The following is a 22853-nucleotide window of genomic DNA, read 5'->3' on the forward strand; positions in this document are numbered from 1 at the left end:
CATGTCCACAGTCTCTGACCATCTCTTGTATCATGCCCACACTCTCTGACCATCTCTTGTATCATGCCCTTAGTCTTTGACTATATATTGTTCTGTGTCAGCTGTCTCTAACACTAAATATTCACTGAATTTTATGTGCAATCCTTTGGTGATGTCGAGGGCCTCACGTGAGCCACCCCAATATCAAGAATGTTGACCAACACTCTACTAGTACAAAGAAGAATAGCAGAGTTTAGATTCAAATGCATCTCTTTAGTCTCTTGACACATAAGCAAACTGACCCTGTCCAACCAACAAAGAAGGTTGTGCTTTGTGAACCATGCTTTAATGTAGATGTGTGCTTAAGAAGGACAAGATATGGTATCACAGCTGCATCAAGTTGACCCCCTTCACCTAAAGCAAGGGCCTTAGTATGACTTGCAGCTTTGGCCAACTCTCTCACCATCGCATTCTTAGAGGGCATCTGTACAGGCCTCTGAGCTTTCCTCTTTGAATAATGGTGGAGTGCGGGGGCATCTTCCATCGTCAGGCTACAAGTACATTCATTCACAAAAGTACAAGAATTCTTAGAGGGCATCTGTACAGGCCTCTGAGCTTTCCTCTTTGAATAATGGTGGAGTGCGGGGGCATCTTCCATCGTCAGGCTACAAGTACATTCATTCACAAAAGTACAAGAATTCTTAGAGGGCATCTGTACAGGCCTCTGAGCTTTCCTCTTTGGATAATGGTGGAGCGCGGGAGCATCTTCCATCGTCAGGCTACAAGTAGATTCATTTAGAAAAGTACAAGAATTCTTAGAGGGCATCTGTACAGGCCTCTGAGCTTTCCTCTTTGGATAATGGTGGAGTGCGGGAGCATCTTCCATCGTCAGGCTACAAGTACGATGGCTTTAGAAGCCGCATTGACTTTCTAGTAAAACTTTTGAATCACTATATTGAACCTCTTCCTTGCCAGCTAAGACAGTGTCACTCTGATCGCTAGAGACTGTGATTCAGTAGGGCCAGAGATACAGCTACACCTTGTTGTTTTTGGCTATGGGGGAGTGATTCCATAGGGACAGACAGGCAGCCACTTTAGAGATCCTGCTGTTGCCAACTTGTCGTTAGCAGCAAACTCGCCCTTATGACATCAGCCTAAGAGGAAAAACGCAGCATGTTTTTACTAGAATTAGAAATGGTTAAAACGTTTGTTAGGTCCTGATTGTTGTCTGTTACCCCACAGGAGATTTTTTTCTTACTTCCTGTTTTGGTGAAAACATTGTCCCTGGGACAGGAAGTAAGCGAATATTAGCCCAAGCGGCTCACAGACAACAGTTAAAAAGTGACAGATCTTCCCCACAATGGAGTCACGTTTTATGATTTTCCTTGCCTGTGCTGTAATTACATATATACAGAAATATTTTTAAAAAATGACATGGGCTAGCTGGCAGCTCTGAAACTAAGCAATCAACTGGGGAAGACAAAGAAGTGTGCTATCATCAATGCTAGTTTCATGCTGGTTCTAAACAAAACGTGGAATTCTTATACACACTTGACCTTTGGATATACTAACTCATTTCTATCAAAGGTTATCCCACATACCGACTCATCCCTCCATATAATCTGTGTGTACATGACACAAGTACGCTTTCTTTGTTATGCTGTAGCTCAAAATCCCGGCGTCATAATTAAAAGCTATAAGCATGCTAGCTCTCAGCTCAGACATCTTTAATCTCAGTAAGAAGCAAGAGCAGATGGCACAATGCAATCACAAACACACTCATAATAAACCTAAAGCGTGCATATACAAAAACAACTGCATAGTGTAAAGAGAACCTGTGATCATGATGAACAATGCAGCAACGGAAGTACTGAGAATCTACAGCCAACGGGGGAACCTGGAACACATACTACAAATAAGAACTTTCAACTTCGCCATGTGAAAGTAAATCATCAAATGCAATATCAAAATAAGGGAACAAATGCTTCAGGGCTGGCTCATACTGGGAACATAACATGTTCCCCTGCAATTCCTATGTGTTGATAGTGTTGGGTCCTCCCGCGCGTATAAGGATCCTCCCTAACCCTAAGCTGCTGACACTTAAAACCTAAAACCAAGGTGTATGTGACTAAAATAAAATACAATATAGTGCAGCGCTATTAAATATATACTGTATAAAATATAGAAAATAAATATAAATATATCCAATAAAGTGATCAGATCCTTCCTGGATCTATAGGTGAATAAATAGTGGCAACAACAAAACAATGCTATATAAAAGTGAAAATATAAATCCACAATTGAGGGATCTAATGCACTATTGTATTTGTGAGCTTTAGATCCCTCAATTGTGGATTAGGGGGATTGTGGATTTATATTTTCACTTTTATATAGCATTGTTTTGTTGTTGCCACTTTGTCACTATTTATTCACCTATAGATCCAGGAAGGATCTGATCACTTTATTGGATATATTTATTTTCTATATTTTATACAGTATATATTTAATAGCACTGCACTATATTGTATTTTATTTCCCATGTGTTCCCATGCAGTGTGTTTTGAGTGCATGTGTTTCATTTGAATGGAAGTGGGACCCCCTTCGAAGTCCCCCATGGATGTGTCTCACACTGGCCTTGCACTTTAATGCTCCTTTGAGGATCTTGCACGCTTGGTTTACTGCTTCATTTGTCAGTATAAATTTCATTTTAATAAAATCAAGTTTTGTATTGAGGTAGTGTGCAAGGTTGGTGCGCTTTTTGTTTCACTTCGCAGTGCCGGTTGGGCTTCCCCAGCCTTGTTAAGAGCTGTACAACCTTTGATCCATTGGCAGACAAACTTCCATAAATAATCCATCCACCCACCCACCCTTGATCTGGGTCCCTGAGCACAGGAGGTGTTTCCACGGGCTGCAAATTACACCAGACAGCAGGAAAACTAGTGCTTGCACGATTTTTAATAAAACGCATTGCTCCAAACTGCGTGGTACTGTGGTACCATGGGATTTGGTGCCCGCAAAACGCAATGCATTTGCAATCTGTGTTTGGGGTGTCATTAACATGCAGTGGTTGCTGCATGCAGATCACAAGGGCAGTGCGATCACCTGCGGTGCGGGAAAGGTGCATGGGATGCTCTTTTCCCGCACTCTGTTCTAGTGTGAACCGACTCTTAAACTAAAAAAATGTAAAATTATTAATATTTTCAGTTGAACACAGAACAACTATAAGGAAAAAATCTCCCTATAATCCAGTTATGTACTGGTGGAGAAGGGTACAATGTTTTCTACATAATAGTTCTCATGTGCTACAAGGGACAGGCTAATAGGAGGAGAGAGCAGAGTGACAGAGAAAGGATTTGAACAATCTGCCGCTTCTCCTTTTACTGTCTAGTCACAGGCTGGGGAAGGAACAAGATTTGTGTTACCTAACTGCAGCAGAGAAAAATCAGGTCTCCTGCCCTGCCAGACAAGGTTGTGGTATGAGGCAGAGCTGTATAAGTCACTGAATTGGTCAGACAGAAATAAAAATCCTTTGGCAGGTAAAATAGCTCCTATATATGTATTTCATCTATATTTAGCAGTCTGCCTGCAGTTCAGATTAACTGTAATGGAGAATTGCAATGCCCCCCTCCTGGCTATACAGCACGATAGACCTGTGTAGCTGCACAGTATCAGAAATATTTTGTCAGGTAACGTAATCCACATACTGTATATACAGTGTAACTAACTGAATACTTAGCTGTCTGACTGTAGCTCAGCTTTCACCACTTACCTACCGGGCACTTACACCCCCTTCCTGCCCAGGCCAATTTTCAGCTTTCAGCGCTGTCACACTTTGAATGACAATTGCGCTTTCATGCAATACTGTATCTATATGAAATTTAGATAAAAAATTTTCACACAAATAGGGTTTTGTTTTGGTGGTATTTAATTGCCACTGGGTGTTTTTTTTTTTTTTCTCTATAAACAAAAAAATTAAAAATAACAAAAAATTTGACAAAAAATACAAGTTTTTCTTTGTTTCTATTATACAATTTTACAAACAGGTAATTTTTCTCCTTCACTGATGTGCATTGATGAGGCTGCACTCATGGGCACTGATAGGCGACACTGATGACTTGGCACGGATAGATGACATTGATGGGCACTGATAGGCAGCACTGATAGGTGGCACTGATAGGCAGCAGTGATAAGCCAGCACTGATGGGTACTGATGGGCAGCACTGATGGGCGGCACCGCTGGGCACTGAATGGCGGCACTGCTGGGCAGCACTGATGGGTGGCACTTCTGGACACTGGTGGGTGGCACTGCTAGGCAGTGGTGGCTGGCACTCATTGGCACTGATGGGCACAGATGGGTGGCACTGCTGGACATTGCTGGGCACAGGTGGGTGGCACTGCTTGGCACTTGTGGGTGGCACTGCTGGGCACAGGTGGGTGGCACTGGTGGGTGGCACTGCTGGGCACTGATCATTAGGGCACTGATCATTAGTGCCGATCTGTTTTCTGGCAATTGCCGGTTATTGGCAGTACTTTCCTCACGTTGTGACAGCGGCAACTGCATTTACCCGGTGATCTGCTGTGTCATTGGACACAGCTGATCATGTGGTAAAAGACCACTGTGAGTAGCCTTTCACCACATCACGTGATCAGCTCTGTCCATAGGACACAGCAATCACGGAGATAGCTGGGTGCACGCTGCTGGGTGCACGTGGATGGGCACATTCTGGGATGACGTCAGATGACGTCCTTCTAGAACTGGACAACCGCGCTGTAGCCGTCATTGGGCTATAGCCCGGTTGACAAGTGGTTAAAGAATATGTAAAACCAACACTTTATATTCCTGATATGTGTCTGCTGTACCAGATGTACTTGTATGAAAAAGTACCCTGTTCTCTTTGTATTGCTTCCTTTGTGTGAAATCCCTGGTGTTCCTACCAGTCCCTCTGCTTTCCTATTAAAAACTGACCACATTAGGCATGAGAGCACAGTGTGGTCAGTTCTCTAACTGTGCTGGGAATAAGCCTACTCTCCTCCAATGATCAGACCTTTCCTGACAGCCCCCCTCCTCAAAGTGCCTCCCCAACACAGCCTTTCACTGAGAAGACAAGTGTGCTGATGTTTCTCCACCCTCACCTCTCTATACAGCTGAGAACAGAGATTATGTGATCCCTTATAAAAAAGGGGAAAAGGGTATTTATGATGTTTTTTATATGTATACACAAATGTTTTACCTTTTATTTCTACTTTAAACTGAATGGGTTGTTTTACAAAGTGAGGGTTTTATATGTACTTTAAGGAACCAGGAAGACAAAAGTAATGACCTGACATCCTCAACTCCCCAACTTAAAATGAACTTTATGACTTTCAAAACACAAACATGCTGGGACTTTAGTTCCTTAGGTGCTTGCCCCTGGCTATGCCTTCAAACTTCAGAAAAAGAAGTGCTATTATTCCACGCCATAAGTAGCATCTCCACTAAAAAAAACATACACAAAAAGTCAGCTTTACCTTTCTGCCCTAATTTCATATTTCTGGACTTATAAACAGCATGGATTGCTTTTCCCAATCCTCTGTACTTCAGCAGGTCCTTGAAGAACCCATGAGGTCTAATGGGAAATGTCCTTAGTTCTCATTTTGCATAGACAAAGCTGCAGATAGAGCTGTGTCTATAGTTGTCTATGGACCATTGCTGCCTTCAGAGCCTGTAAAGGCATTGTGGTGCAATACATGGAATAAGTCCATCTTTGGCCTTTAAAAGGATATTTACAGTCTGCACTTGGGCTATTATTGTAACACCTGACATGACTTTTTAACCTTTTCACAAGGCAAAGCGATTTCTGGGCAGGTTCGTGCCAAGAGTGGATGCTGCTAGTCCAAACAGTATTGTGTGTTTTTTAGGGCCCGGACTACCAAGCCACACAGAGTCATTAGTTGCTTGGATGCTGGCGGCTCAGCCACACAATGTCACGTGTTGCTAGGATGCTGGCGGCCAGGTTGTACAGTATCATCGGATGCAAGGATGCTGCCAGCTGGCCACACAGCATCACTATTTGCTGGGATGTAGGCAGTCAGACCACACAGCATCATTATTTTTATTCAGTATACTTTATTAATCCCAAAGGGACCATAACAACAGCCTGTTATGGCAAAGGCAGCTGATGCTGTGTGACCCAGAGGTTGAAAATTCATGTTCAGTCCAGAGACTTCCCTTACAGTGTTTTTATTCTGCCACTAGATGTCCTCAGAGTGATGGCCATCACCAATAAACCCGCTTCCTCTGAGTCCAGGTCATGGACAGGATAATGAAAGGAAATGCAGCACAGCTGATGAGCCCATCTCTCTGTCACTTTGGCTTTCAGCATGCTTACTGTCAGAACATGAACTGATCGGTTCCTTGTGCTGTTTCTTTCTCTCACACTCCTGTTCGCTTCAAGAGGCTTATACCAGGTTCCTAAACTGCCTAGATTTTAAAAACACATTTAACAAATAATTAATGGTTACAGAGCTGCTTTGATTCGTGTCTTTTAAATCCACCTAGATTTCAACTTTAGGCCAACTCTGTTGCAAGAAAAAAAGAAGAGTTATAATACCTGTGACTTCAGTCTTTGATCTCTTGCAGAGCTACAATGGCTGAAGAATCTTCAGTATCCAACACACCTCCAAAAGAGTTGAAGGCCTGGTCCCCCATTGTGCACTTTGGTTCCATATCACAGCCTCTACGTCATGACAGCTCTAAAGGGACACAGTTGTGACTTAACAGCCAGTGAGTGGAACCACAGCATTCAGCGGGGGGCCAGGTACCCGACAATCCCAGAATGCCCATTGCTGAAGAATTCATCAGACTCTGCAGCAGAGCAAAGATCCAAGTCTCTTCCCTCTGGACCAGTTTGCTTTATAACTCTTCTTCTGCAAGGTGCCTTTTTCTGGCAACAGAGTAGCTGTAATTACATACTATATTTAAATCTGATCTCCAGGCAGATATAGAAGACACAAATAATTCATCTCTGTATATATTAAGTACAAGAATTTGTCTTAATATCGGCTTTCAAAAGAAAGGGGCAGCACAAAAAGCCAGTCAGTTGGGCTGCAATACCCCTGTGCAAACAAGGAGCATGCTGATAGGAGGACTGAGCAGAGCGATGAGATCTGTTGTTTCTCTTTTCACTGTCCAGTCACAGGCGGGCTTCACAAAAATGTTGGTGCAGCACTGGACCGAAGAATACATATAACCAAGTATGATCTATAGCTCTAAGAGGCAGCACTCCAACCATAAGGGGTATCCCTATGGGTTCCCTGAGTAGTCCAAAAGGAGTGCAAAGGATCATAAGATTATCAATTTGGTAAAAGATCAGAACGCAAAACCAATGCATTTTGGGGGCCCACAACACCCCCTTCATCAGGATAAAAGGAAACATAAGACCAAATAAAATGTATCTATATATCTGTCTATCCATGTTGTCTAGGTATTTGACCTGATAACGGGAGTTGTGAGCCTCAAAAACGCATTGGATTTGCCTTCCCATCTTTTACTAAGTTTATTAAACTTATTCTTGATACAAGGTCGTGGTGCTCTTATCCTTTTCAATCACAGACTTGCGTAAATCTCAGGACTGGATGGACAGAAACACAAATCCCTTGCCAGCTTAAAGCAAAACTTAAAGCGGAGTTCCACCCAAAAGGAGAAGTTCCGCTTTAAAGATTGGTCTCCCGCTCCCCATTAAGGATTGACAGGTCCCAGAAGACGACGGGGCCATTTAGGAAGCACATCGCTACTCACGCATGCGCAGTGGGCACCTGGCTATGAAGCTGAAAGCTGTCACAGCCGGATGCCCACACCAAAGATGCCGGCGCCTGGAATACAGGACGGCCAGTGAAACGGGCTGCGGCGGGGGCATTGCGGGATCATGGGACAGGTGAGTGGCTGTTTTTTAAAAGTCAGCAGCTAAAGTTTTTGTAGCTGCTGACTTTTATGTTTGTACAGAGTGAGTGTTACTCCGCTTTAACTCAAAAAGTTAAGTATCGCTGGTTCACTCCCTCACCTCAGTTTGTAACCAAGTTACAGGTTTTATTTGTGGGGGGAGGAGAAGAGTGAGTTCTGATTGTTATCAGTAGTCCATCCCATTTCCGCAATCCTCGTCTAGACAAGGATGCCACTTGCCTGGCCCCCTACCCTCCCGCAACCTCCTAGGAAATGTCACAAGTCCCGGGAGGCTGCGGGATAAGCCTAGGTTAACACTAAGAACTGCAGTGCATTCCTGTACATTTCACATGCGATTCTGTGCAGTGTGATTTAAGCCCATTCATTTTGAGCCTAGGTTCTCGCTATGAATAGCATGTGAATTGCACAGGAAGCGCTCTGAATCCCTGTGCAATTCACATGCGATTTTGTGAAGTGCAATTTGAGCCTATTCAGTTTGAATGGGCTCAAATCACAACACATCGCACCAAAGAAATGCAGGCACCTTTTTTTGGGTCACACTGGAATCGGATCGCATGGTTGTTCTTTACCCTGCGATCTGGTTCAGGTAAATGCACTGCGTTTGTAACCTACTTTTAGGTTGTTGTAAACTTTAAATTGACAATCGCAGCAGATCGGAAAACACAGTGTGGGAAACACACAGGGATCGCAGTGTTTCCTGCACCGCATCAGTGTGAAGCGGGGCTTATTCACAGAGCTTGCGCATGCGCAGAGAGGAACAGGCTGTGGTTCCTCAGGAAGCCACAGCTGGCTCCCAAATCCAAGATGGCAGCACTGGGGACCAGCGGTAAGAAGAACCATCTGAGGGAAGACAGCGCTGGACTCCTGATTTTTAAAAGTCAGCAGCTACCGTAACAAAAAAAAAAATAAGTTCCTCTTTAAACAGCTCCCATATATGTATTTAATCTGTATTTTTTCTGTTTGCCTGGAGTTCAGCTTTAAACTGCAGATAAACACAGACTTCATTGCTCTTTCCCAGTCTGAGAAGACTCAGGCTTAGGAAAAAGGAAGACTAAAGCACAACCACTATGCAGCACTACTAAGCAAAGCCTTTGTACCTAGATAGTAAATCTTCACGCCCCCATGTACATACATACTTACAAATTACATACAGAAACAAGTCTTTAAAGACACTTTTTACATTTAACTAAACAAATTCACATATAAACCTAAAATAAAAAAACATTAAAAAACACAATAGACTCAATTTAAGAGGACTTTTGTAATGAAATGTGACTAGCAGTAATTCATTGCTATAATGAAGAGAGTTTAGAATATGAAGGCTGTAACATGGACTTGCCATTCTTCTTCTGTTTTCTGCAATGAAATCGCAGGCTGCTGCTATGACAGAATATATTACGGGTTGCGCAGAGGGTGCGCGGCAGAAAGAGCGAGCTTAATCGATGGTATAAAGTGCCACATAGGGGCTTTTCACTAACTAATAATGCGGTATAAGCACATCTATCTTTTTCTGATTACAGCGAGCTGGGAGCTTGCTGCACTGAGCCTGCTTTAAATAGGAGACCTGCTTTCTATTGCTGGGGAGGCAGGGGGGGTGGGGGTTAGAGTGGTCAGTTTTAACTCCTTCTCTACCACATATGTCACTCTGCAGTCAGTTAGGCAAGAGAGGTGTTTACCTATGTCACAAAGTGGACCTGCTCTTTAAGCAGGCTTCTTCATCTGCAAGCCGGATCAGATCAGTGCCATGTGCTAAGCTCATCTATATCAGTAAAATGGGACCGTGCCAAGGCTAGAAACATTTCTTTAACCCTTGTTGTCACCTATCATGTGGTCACCAGCACAATGGTGCTCTCTTTCGTCTTTGTAGCTCACAAAAAGCCCAAAGGTGTCTTTGGTGCATTGCTTCCTTTTTTTAAGCCTTCCCATCACCCCCCTCTGACCCTGATACTCAAAAGTTTTTTCAATTGAAGCAGCTGGCTACAGCTTGAAAGATGGCTACTACTCCAAATCCATAATTAATTATCCATGCATAGACTTGTACAGAGGGTCTGTGTCCTTAAGAAAAAATTAAGAGTGCCTACTGGGCAATTCGAGCTAAATGTCGATATATATGTATGTTGTGACCAGCAAAAGTTGGATTTAAAAAGTGGTTTAATAAAAATATATATTTTTTCAATGCATACTTTTTAAAAGTTTCACAGCTAAATATTTTGTTTGACTACAATTATCACACTCTACAGCTGCCTTTCTTAACCTTTTTCCCCCAGAGGAACCCTAAAATAATTTTTACGTCTTGTGGAACCCTTGCTTAAAACATTTCATTGGAGGTCAGTGGGAAAAATTCCCCTTACAGTGGTGGTCAGTGGAAAGAATGCCCCTTACATTGGAGTCAGTGGGAAGAATGCCCACTTACAGTGGTGGTCAGTGGGAAAAATGCACCCTTACAGTGGTGGTCAGTTGGAAGAATGCCCCCTTACACTGGTGGTCAGTAAGAAGAATGCACCCTTACAGTGGTGATCAGTGGGAAGAATGCCCCCTTACACTGGTGGTCAGTAAGAAGAATGCCCCCTTACACTGGTGGTCAGTAAGAAGAATGCACCCTTACAGTGGTAGTCAGTAGGAAGAATGAACCCTTACAGTGGTGATCAGAGGGAGGAATGCACCCTTACAGTGGTAGTCAGTAGGAAGAATGCACCCTTACACTGGTGGTCAGTGGGAAGAATGCCCCCTTACACTGGTGATCAGTAAGAAGAATGCACAGTTACAGTGGTGGTCAGTGGAAAGAATGCCCCCTTACACTGGTGGTCACTAAGAAGAATGCACCCTTACAGTGGTGGTCAGTGGGAAGAATGCCCCCTTACACTGGTGGTCAGTAAGAAGAATGCACCCTTACAGTGGTGGTCAGTGGGAAGAATGCCCCCTTACACTGGTGGTCAGTAAGAAGAATGCCCCCTTACACTGGTTGTCAGTAAGAAGAATGCACCCTTACAGTGGTAGTCAGTAGGAAGAATGAACCCTTACAGTGGTGATCAGAGGGAGGAATGCCCCCTTACAGTGGTAGTCAGTAGGAAGAATGCACCCTTACAGTGGTGGTCAGTGGGAAGAATGCCCCCTTACACTGGTGATCAGTAAGAAGAATGCACCCTTACAGTGGTAGTCAGTAGGAAGAATGAACCCTTACACTGGTGGTCAGTGGGAAGAATGCCCCCTTACACTGGTGGGCAGTAAAAAGAATGCACCCTTACAGTGGTGATCAGTAAGAAGAATGCACCCTTACAGTGGTAGTCAGTAGGAAGAATGAACCCTTACACTGGTGGTCAGTAAAAAGAATACACCCTTACAGTGGTGATCAGTAAGAAGAATGCACCCTTACAGTGGTAGTCAGTAGGAAGAATGAACCCTTACACTGGTGGTCAGTAAAAAGAATACACCCTTACAGTGGTGGTCAGTAGGAAGAATGAACCCTTACAGTGGTGATCAGAGGGAGGAATGCACCCTTACACTGGTGGTCAGTGGGAAGAATGCACCCTTACAGTGGTGGTCAATGGGAAGAAAGCACCCTTACAATGGTGGGCAGTAGGAAGAATGCATTCTTACAGTGTTGGGCAGTGGGATGAATGTACCCTTACAGTGGTGACCAGTGGGATAAATGCCCTTGTACAGTGGTGGTCAGATTGCCAACCTTACACAGGCTAAAAAGATCATTGGTGTCATGTTGCTGGTTGTGCCAAGTGAACCTGGCCCTGGAACCATGAAGGCACGATTGGATGGGAGGTCGATTAACTTCAGCTCAATAAACCCCTAGCAACCTCTGGAGGAACCCTGGTTTAGAATGGATGCTCTTCAGTATTTAAAGATTAGGAAATAATAGTTTGTCTGTTTTATGTTAGGCTCCCCTGCCTGTCCTCATGCCTTGCTACTCATGACTTCCTGACTATGTAGCTGTCACAGAGAAGGATTGTTTAAAAAAAAAAAACTGCTGCAAGTATCTTTTCCCAATGACTGAGCGGATGCAAGTCAGCATCTTAGCGATGAATCTTGCATGCTGGGATTTTTCAGATAAAGAAAAAAAAAGCAATACATCACAAAGCTGTTGTGTGATCTTCTTCTAATCTGAAGATGATTGGGCCATGGGGGTGCAAAAATAACTCCTGCAGCTACCGTTCGGATATTGACAGACCGCAATGGAAAATCTGGCCATATGTTGGCCATACCTGTGATTGTATGTGTTCAGCATGCAACTGCTGTGATTGTGCATTTTGTGATTGGAAAGTTTGGTGCAAGAAGTGCATGTGCAGGTATTTTCAGCAGCATGCATACATGTACATCCTTACTAGTCCAATAACTCATGCAAACTTTAAACCAAACATTTCTTTTTATTATGAACCCACCGTAGTTCCTGGGGCTGGAATAGAGATTAACCCTACAGCTGCTGCAGCACTGCTGCCATGTGCTGTGGAGCAACCGATAAGGGTTCATAAAAACCTATAAGGAGACAATACAGATACAAGAACAACTTTATATAGAAGACGAAAGTTCCACTTACCCAGAATATCAAGTTAAAGAGGAACATCATGTATTTCAAACAACAGAGGCAGCCCCGAGCCATGTTGCACTTTTTGAATTCTAGAAGAAAAACAAACGATAGATCCAGGTAAAACACAACATATTTGCCACCTTTGGGAGCGCTGTACTTGTCCCTTTTCACGCCAGCATGACTCTGTGTACGAGATCCCGAAGTGCCAAAAAAAGCCCCAGCTGTGAATCCTCGACCAAACTCCCTACTTGAGGTAGACGGTTTTGCCGAATCCCTGCTGTCCACGGACGGACTTCGATGTATGGAAGAGTCCTCACTGCTGGATTTTTCCATAGTCCTTCACCTGTCCCTTTCCCCAGTTATTGTTTAGCATGTCTCAGCATTAAATCCGGCACAATGTAAAAGAGCAGCTAGTAGCCAGATCCCTTATTCACAAACTGGACACCCTCGAAGAGTCCCCGAGGGAGGTGGGTGAGGGGGGGGGGTGACAGAGAAAATAGCCCAACTTCAGATAAAGCCACCATTCATCAAGCTTTATTTAAAAAAAACAATGAATGTAATTTTTTTTGTTCCAGACTTGCAATAAATAACAAAAAAAATGTTTCGATAAAACCAAGACCCTTTAAATGATGGTACGGTAGGGTGGTCTCGGTCAAAAAAGCTTTTTGCATCACCGAGGAGACTTTGCAAGGCTGGATATTCTCAGTGGGAGCTTGTCAGTCCTCCCCAGCCTCGGTTTTCAGTTCTATCTGCCGTTGGGTCTGTGTTTGGCTGCCGAGCTGTGCTAGAGAGCACCATCAGCAGCTGCTGCACTAGTGGGCAAACCCACAGAAAATCCCTGAGCCAGCTCTCAAGTAATACAGCTTACTCCGTCAAGCCCTCCCCCTCCTGCCTCCCAATTAGCCAATGGAGACCGAACTGTCTTCCAGGCTCAACCTACATGACATAATATCTTTAAAAGGCTTATTCATTTAACTTTGACTATACAAGTGCACAAAAGAGAATCCCTTAAATGTCAGGGGCTGCTCTGAAAAAATAAAGCAAAGGGACTCAATGAAATCCCTTCAAAATAATATATAGATGAAAGAAGCCGGGAATTAATATTTATCAGCTGGCATTACAGAGACATTTGAACTGGGGGCTCTCTCTCTCCTCTCTCTCTGGAACTTTATGCGGCGAGAGAATTTGCATTCATTGAGATAGAGACGGGGGACACTTCAGTCTGCACCTTGAGCTGCACAATTCACGATTACAGAAGCATGAAGTCATTTTGGGTGAATTGTTGGAAGAAAGGAAATAGAAGCTAAAGGGGTGCGAGCGTCTTTTGAAAGCATGCAAATTCATTCCGACGCATGCATTTTTCCCTGCGCATTTGCAAGCATTTTCTAAGCGGTTTAGGACATATGCGCAAAGCGATTATTTTGTGTTTTTTGCCGCACTAGTCTGTGCTTGCTTTGTGTTGGTATCTCTTTGCGCCTGCTGGCGAATTAGAAATAATTGATCTCAAGCTGCGACTACAGACACAGGAAATACAACACTGGCTAAAAGACTAAGCACAAGTTACAGTTAAAATTACACAATTATGTGAAACTAAATTTCAGGCAAACAGCTAAACACACCATAGAAATTCAGAAAAAATAGCTGTTTTAACAAAGGAACTGAATTTCTGTCAATCCAGTCCTGAGAATTACACAGCTTTGCCGCACAGTCCAGCACAGGGCAGGAGACCTGCTTTTTCCACTGCAGTTCAAGAACATGTATGGGTCTTCTCCCTCATCAAGACTGTGACTGGACTGAAAAGCAGAAGCAGCAGACTGACAAGCTCATCTTTTTGTCACTCTGCCCTCTCATCCTATCAACACATCCCTAGAGTTGCAGCCCAGACCTTGAGCATTGCGGCACAGCTGACTGGCTCTTTGTGGTGCTTTTCCCTCTCCCAGTCTAGGCTCTGCTGTACAGATTGCAAGAAGCTGATACTAAAGCATATACAGATACTCACACTGTTTGCATTTAAAAAAAATACATGTAATGATGTTCACAGAAATCAATTTATTAATTCATTAATTGCGTATTTTATATTTGCCTAGAGCACAACTTTTATGTAATGTGAACCCTAACCAAATGTCATTTAGTGTACTAAACTACTGTGTATTATAAACAACTGCCATTGAAAAAAAAATGACCACTTTGACTTTTTTTCATCCTTTATTGAATTTCAGTGCAGCTGATATTCTGCAGCTATTTTCTGTCTATATGCACCCCAGCATCTGCTGCACATCATTTCTCAGGATGGGTTTTCTAATGGTGGCAACAGTGGGACCTGCCTGCACGGCTTGTAATCTCCGTAAGAAAAGAGTATAACAGGGTGACAAAACAAGAGCACAATTGAGAAACGGACAGAATTTTGTCCCAATATCAATAGTAATGAATCTTAGAAAGTATTATTTTGCTGAAAAAAGTAGTTGATGCTTGGAATAGACTTCCAGCAGAGATAGTAAGCCAGTCAACAGTAAGCGGATTCAAACATGCTTGGGACAAACATGGATCTGTACTCAAAAAATTTAACAAAAAAAAAAAACAACAAATAAACCGAACACAGAAAAATACAAAAACATGTATAAATTGGAAAAAAAAATTTAAGGGCATCACTTTTATATGTTTCTATGAATGTTTGTAGCAATTTTTTTTATATACAGTGGGGAAAGTAATTATTTGATCCCCTGCAGATTTTGTAAGATTGCCAACTTACAAAGAAATGAAGGGTCTATCATTTTTTTTATCATAGGTGTATTTTAAATGATAAAGACATAATATCAACCAAAAATCCAGAAAAAACACGATACAAATGTTATAAATTGAGTTGCAGTTCAGTGAGTACAATAAGTATATGATCCCCTACCAACAAACAATAATTCTGGTTCCCATAGACTGGCCATGTGTTCATGTGGTACACAGATTAGTCCATGTCAATTGAAGGAGGTGCTCTTAACAACTCTTTATGTGTATAAAAGACACCTGTCCACAGAATTTCTTTCTTCCATTCAAACCTCACCATCACCATGGCCAAGACCAAAGAGCTGTCAAAGGACATAAAGGACAAGATTGTAGACCTCCACAAGGCTGGAACAGGCTACAAGCCCATCAGCAAGAAGCTTGGTGAGAAGGAGACAACTGTTGCAGCAATTATTCGCAAATGGAAGAAATACAAAGTAACCAGCAATCGCCCTCGGTCTGGAGCTCAACGCAAGATTTTGCCTCATGGGGTAAGGATGATCATGAGAAAAGTGAGGGATCAGCCCAGTACTACAAGGGAGGAGCTTGTGAATGATATCAAGGCAGTCGGGACCAAAGTCACCAAACAAACCATTGGTAAAACAATATGCCACCATGGACTGAAATCAAAGGTCAAGAAAGTAAATGTACAGGCCTGCCTGAAGTTTGCTAATGAACATCTAAATGATTCAGAGAAGGATTGGAAGAAAGTGCTGTGGTCAGATGAGACCAAAATTAAGCTCTTTGGTATTAACTCAACTCGCCATGTTTTGAGAAAAAAAAATGCTGACTATGATCCTAAGAACCCCATCCCTACAGTCAAGCACGGAGGTGGAAACATTATGTTTTGGGGCTGTTTCTCTGCTAAAGATACAGGCCGACTTTGCCACATTGAGGGGCCAATAGACGGGGCTATGTATTGTAAAATCTTGAATGAGAAACTTCTTCATTCAGCCAGAACACTGAAGATGGGTCAAGGATGGGTCTTCCAGCATGACAATGACCCAAAACATACCATGAAGGCAACAAAGGAGTGGCTCAAGAAGAAGCACATTAAGGTCATGGAGTGACCTAGCCAGTCTCCAGACCTTAATCCTATAGAAGATGTATGGAGGGAGCTGAAACTTCAAGTTGCCAAGCGACAGCCAAGAAACCTTTAGGATTTAGAGAACATCTGTAAAGAAGAGTGGATCAAAATCCCTCCTGAGATGTGTGCAAACCTGGTAATCAACTACAAGAAACATTTTACCTCTGTGCTTGCCCAGAAGGGTTTCTCCACCAAGTACTAAGTCATGTTTTGCATAGGGAACAAATACTTATTTTACTCACTGAACTGCAACTCAATTTATAACATTTATATTGTGGTTTTTTTCTGGATTTTTGGTGGATATTCTGTCACTATCATTTAAAATACACCTATGATAAAAATTATAGACTCTTCATTTCTTTATAAGTGGGAAAACTTACAAAATCTGCAGGGGATCAAATAATTATTTTCCCCACTGTAAGTGTAAAGCAGGATGGATAGAAGTATCAACATACATCAATGAAGCAATGATTACAATCACTGAGACACAAGTAAGAAGCAGTTAGAATCTGAGTAAAGTACACACAATCTATGTATACAATACATCCTGTAATGAAGTAAGGTCAAAAAGTGCAAGTGAAAGCATGGCAATAAAACATACAGATCAGGTTGAGAAAAAAGTGCTATAACCCCAATTTATTGGGATCTAACCTGGTCTATTTCTCAAGCAGGACATGCTTGCTGCATCCTGTCCATTGTTTGCAACTGCCGCGATCTCCTGTGGATTAGTCTGCTGAATATCACAAATACTAATACAAACATTACCTTCAACTAGTGAAATGCATGTTTTTGTGCAAACAGAAAGTGGAACTGATGTCCATTTACTGACAATGTTGCTCATATGACATATGACACATCAAGTCATTATTTTCTACTTTGATTTCAGGTTCAATAGCACAGAGAAGGTGGACAGTGGAGAGCTGGAAAGGTATTTCTGGAGAGCTATTTATAAACAGATCACACCTGTGAATGGATGTAATCTAAGCTGTCATTGGACAGCTGGGATCGCAGTCAGAATGTGCAGAGCCAATCAGAGTTGCTCTGTACATTGTGACCACTGTAAATCAAACACTTCCTTTGCTGTTTTTTTTTTCCTCTGGATCAACTGTGGGTATAGGATTATAACTTTTTTTTTTTTTAATGGTTGAACTGGATGGACTTTTGTCTTTTTTCAGTCAGACTAACTACAGTATGTAAACACAGCCATCACAAGCCTAAACACCAGTAGTGTTTAAAAACTTTCAGCCTATTCAAAGCAGAGGTAGCTTCCCTTTCTTTGCTGTGAATAGGCTAAACGTTTGTAAACACAGCAAGGTGAAGGATCAGCAGATCAAAAGTTAATTTTGGGGGAATCAGTGTTGCACTGAAACTGGCAAAATGGCCTGGTAATGAAGGAGTATATACAGTCTATGACAAAGTGGTTAAAGATACCCCATTACCATGATTATTTACGACAAATTGCCAGCATCTGTTTAAATCCCACAATCTGTCCTTTGTCACAGTTGCCACCAATCCCAATGGTAAAGGCTGATCTCAGAGGTCAGAAGGACTGATGACATCACCCCTTTGTCATGTGACAGTGCTAAAGCCTAGCAATTGGCCACTAGGCCCAAGAACCACATCATGGGATGAGGCCAAATGCTCCCCCATATCCAAAAACTGAGGCAGCCAAAGAAAAAGAAATGTCCAAGGTAAGCTGGATAAGTGAGTATAGAGATCTGGGGGAGGGGGCTCTTTAAAGTGCACAGCCAATGCCATCTACTACTGGGTGAACCTAGCCAGCAAATCAGATTGGCTAATGGCTTTAATGACCATTTCATGGATTTTATTTCTGAACATGTAATGGAATTTATTAAAACATCCGATGCAAACCCACTCTTTAACCTAAATTTTCTTTTCTTTCAAGTTGTATTGAGCTTTTTTGTTGTTAATAAATATTTACCAAATAAAAAAAGAAAAATTTCCCACTGCTCTGCTTCCATGATACAAGTCCCTAGTAGCCGTCTCTTACCGCAGCGGTGCCCCTGTGCAGAGACTGGTAATAACACTGGCTTTTAAAGGGACCTAATGTATGTAATTATCATAAGGTGTTTATTTTCTTCATCTTCAGCTGTGGGCTGCATTCACTGGGTTGCGGACAATGGCTGCACTGCCGAGCGGAATTATGTGGGGCTCAGGTCATGCACCATCACAGCGATATCTATCATAATTACACTCATGTCAGGGGGCATGTGACCGCTGATTTAATTTGCCATTACTATATCTCTGACGCTGGCCGGGTCAGAAAGGTGTTCTGCTGTGTGTATAGATTTTGATGTAAAAAATGTTATTATGACAAAATAATTCCATATAAAAAATGACCCTAATAACAGCTCTACTTTATAACAGTAGCAGGCCACTCAGCCACCGTGCTAAGAATATATAGGTTATGTGTATGACTAAATACTTTAAAAACATTCATATACATTATATCATTTATTCGTTGTGTACATGGCCAAGTCTTAATGACTATTTTGAATGTATAGATAGATAGATAGATAGATAGATAGAGAGATAGAATAAAGGTAAATAGATAATTACACTGGTCTGTGTTTTAAAACTTTTCAAAGGTCACACATTTCACAACAGATTTAGGATCATTTTTGTGTGCTGAATTAAAAAATATCATTCATTTTCTTTGTTCAGGTCTGGTTTCGAAGATATGTTGAATTTTTGTTAAACATATTTTTCCAAAATAGTGCTATCATTCAAGCTTCTATGAGCTCTGTTTTTGTTACAAATGGTTATGGATAACCATAAATAACTTTTTTTTCTTTTCAGGTGAATTGCAATGAATCGTAAGTGTAAGAACTATCCTAATAGGTTCTGCTATATCTGAGGACATGTGGTTCTTCCAAACCGTAAAGCACAAATCACGGGTTTTGTGACAAAGGCATATTATGCTTACATTGGAGTCAAACTAGGCGACCAGGATAAGCCATTCGCTCCCCATATCTGCTGTAAAACATGTGTGAAGAACCTACAGAATTGGAGGAATAACAAAAGGAACAGTATGCCATTTGCTGTCCCAATGGTGTGGAGGGAAGGGAAAGATCACATCACCGACTGCTACTTCTGCATGACAAACCTAAAAGGCATCAATGGCAAGAACAAGCATCATGTTCAGTACCCTGATGTTCCTTCTGCCATAAAACCTGTCCCCCATGGCGAACAATCTTCCTGTTCCTGAGCCCAATGTCACCATGGAATCTAGTTCTGATCCCGAACGTAGTGAGACAAAAGATACAGCTGAGTGTGATGCATACCAGCAAGAAGAGGCTGACCGACCAAGGCCATTGACCCAAGTGGAACTCAATGACCTGACACGAGACCCAAACCTTTCCAAGGAGTCTGCTCAGCTATTGGGTTCACGACTTCAAGAGCAAAATCTGCTGGCACCAGGGACAACATTCTATTGGTATCGGGACATTTGATGAAGCGTCTTCACTGGTCTACTGCAACAACATTGCTGACCTGATCAAATGAATGGGTGTGAAGAATGATGCCTTGCAATGGAGACTTTTCATTGACTCGTCCAAGAGAAGTCTCAAGGCAGTCCTTCTGAATAATGGAAATAAGTTGTCATCAAACCCCGTTGGACACTCAGTTGCAATGAAAGAAATGCACAATCGCATGGACCGTCTGTTGTCTGCTCTCAACTATAAAGAACACAACTGGTTGATCTGTGGAGATCTTAAGGTTGTTGGACTCATTCTAGAACATCGAGGTGGGTACACGCAGTGTGCATGCTTTCTTTATTTGTGGGACATCTGGGCTGATGACCAGCACTATGTCAAAAAAGAGTGGCCATCCAGACAGCGATGAAACCCTGGCTCAAACAACCATCTGTCCGACCCTATGGTTGAACCGAGCAAGATATTGCTTCCACCCCTACACATCAAACTTGGACTTATGAAGAACTTTGTAAAGGCACTGGACAGGGAAGGTGGAGGATTTGCTTTCCTCCATCAGAAGTTTCCATGGGTTAGCATGGAAAAACTTATGGCAGGTATATTTGATGGTCCTTAGATAAGGGAGCTCATCAAGGACGCTAGTTTTGATGAAACATTGAATCCTGCTGAACTCTCTGCCTGGCTGTCCCTTGAGTCAGTCATTGCAAACTGCCTTGGCAACCACAGAAGTCCTCAGTATGAGACGGCCATTGATGAGTTAATGGAGAACTTCCGCCAACTTGGTGCGCGCATGTCGATGAAAATGACTATTTTCTAAAGAATTGTGGAGACTTCAGTGAGGAACAGGGTGAGAGTTTTCACCAAGATCTCCGTGTGATGGAGGAACGCTATCAAGGCCAATGGGAGGCCGACTACTGCTGGTGCCTGCAGAAGGAAGTGGTGTTTGCTCAACACAGTCGGAAGTCCCTGAACAGACCTTTCATCCATGATTAGGTTATTTGTGTTTTTACTCTATTTGATATAGTTTAAGAACATTTTATAAATCTTCTGTGAATAAACAAAAAAAAAAAATCACAACATAGCAATATCTGGTATGTGCTTATATCTCAAAAACTTAATCTGATAGGGTAAAATGAGCATGATTTTCGGAATCAGTGCAAAAAACTAGCTTAAAATTGGGTATTATATCTTAGACCTTCAAAATATGGCAGAGCAGTGTTATTGGTGGATTTACAAAAGATAGGTAGCTAGATATATAGATAGATAGATAGATAGACAGACAGACAGACAGACAGATAGATAGATAGATAGATAGATAGATAGATAGATAGATAGATAGATAGATAGTAAATAGACAGATAATAGATTATCAGTGGACTTATAAAAGATAGAGAGATAGACACTTTAAGTATAGGTAGGCCCCTAAGTCTTTTTGTTTAGGTCTCAGTGTGGCAGTGTTACAACCTCCATCAGATTTTTACTGTCCCTTTGAAACATCGAATGTGCAGTGATACACTGTTCATCCCTCTGTTCTCTCCTCCTGCCAGTATGCCCTATAAATGTGTGTGTCTGCTGAGTTTAATCAGCTCCTAGAGCTGCTCCTCCCTCTCCCAGTCTGAGTGGTGCTGTAGAAGGCATCACATGAGGCTTATATCACAGCGTATTAAGTTAATTATACTAGTTTAACTTTAAACACATATTTAATGATTTTTATGAACACACTACTGCATTAATTGGTGTTTTAGATCAGTCTGCAGTTCAGTTAAATATCTGTATTTATAATTATAGTAAGTACTGAATAATATTTCCCTTCTGAAAAGGTCCTGCTAATTTCTTTTAATTTGTTTTCGCTGGATAGACAGGTACGGGGGGAGCTGGAGGGGGTTGATTATTAAATATCCAGCCTAACAAAGGGCACATAATTCAATAAGGCTGAATAACTGGTCCATTACAGTAGTTAATAAAAGCAAATATTTGATTGGCTGGTATCGATTAGCAAGCTTTTATGATTTGTGCATATGTTATTTAATAGATTTGCCATTTTTCTAGGATGCTAGAGGTTAATTTGATCTGCCTGGACCTGTAGTTTTGGCCTGAAGCCCAGCCCTATTCTAATATACTCTGGTCTCATTCATAGTGGGTGAATCCCAGGGGGGTGGGGGGGTCTAGGAACCATTATACTTAATCCTGCATGCCGAGTGTGAAAGCTGGTAATGTTCTATTAGATGTTGCTGGATATTGATGTGGTTAAACCAGAAAAAGGATATTTACACATTTAAAATACATTCTGGGCAGATTAAATATCCAAGATAAGTGTCTTTATTGAAAAATAGATACCAAAATGACAGTTTCTGACTGTTTATTTCTTAAAGCTGAACTCCAGCCAAATGTCTAAATACACAGAGGTACATACTGTATATGGGAGCGATTACCTGCATTTGGTCACACAGCCAGGCGTATGAATTCATTCGTTTTAGTTTTATAAGGCTTTTTCCTTTCATTTTCACCTGGTGATCTGAACAGTAAGTCTGTTATTTTTTCAACTTCTTCTAATAGACCCAAATGCCCAGCAAAAATGGCAGTTAGAAGGCTGAGACAAACCATAGGACACTGACAGGGGAAAAAAAACTGTTGCTGTGACTGTTTAAAAAATGGTAGATGGAATTCAGTTTTAATGTATTAGTCAAGTCCTTCTAAATCTGCTACCACATCTAACACATCTAACACTTCTACCCTGATTGACAATGCTGCTGTCCTAAGGTGTCTCTGGTGCACCTCCATCCAGAGTAGAGGCACCCTAAGACAAGAAGTGTGTTACTGGCTGAATCACCAGGTAAAAATAAAAGGAAATACGTTTTAAAAAAGTAAAACTAATGCAGCCATCACATTTATGGATTGCTAAACTGCAATATTTCAAATTTTTGTTTTTGGGGTTTAAAACACTTTAATGAATGCAGTGGTGTCCTCTCTGCACCTCAGGCTGCCTATTGGACAGTAAAGGAGACACAGCTGAGTGATGATGTTATCTCTGTGCTCATTCCATTCTCTCTTCGTGTCAGCTTATATATTTGCATGAAACACTCCTTA

General features: G+C 41.9%; 1 protein-coding gene across 2 annotated transcripts in view; it reads right to left on the reverse strand.

Annotated features, from left to right (window-relative positions):
* Positions 1-22853, reverse strand: part of TSPAN9 (tetraspanin 9) — a 550552-nt gene that overhangs the window by 218202 nt on the left and 309497 nt on the right. The window contains exon 4 of one of the 2 annotated variants that reach the window (XM_089679471.1): positions 12465-12544. In XM_089679471.1, coding sequence (XP_089535597.1) covers positions 12465-12527 — 63 coding nt within the window. In that variant the 5' untranslated portion in view covers positions 12528-12544. Of the gene's footprint in view, positions 1-12464; positions 13288-22853 lie in introns of those variants that run through there. The other variant, XM_089679470.1, reaches the window with a different exon arrangement.

Source organism: Staurois parvus, unplaced genomic scaffold (genome assembly GCF_062004578.1).
Source record: "Staurois parvus isolate SC_StPar_1 unplaced genomic scaffold, SC_StPar_1.0 ptg000225l, whole genome shotgun sequence".
NCBI classification, from domain to species: domain Eukaryota; kingdom Metazoa; phylum Chordata; class Amphibia; order Anura; family Ranidae; genus Staurois; species Staurois parvus.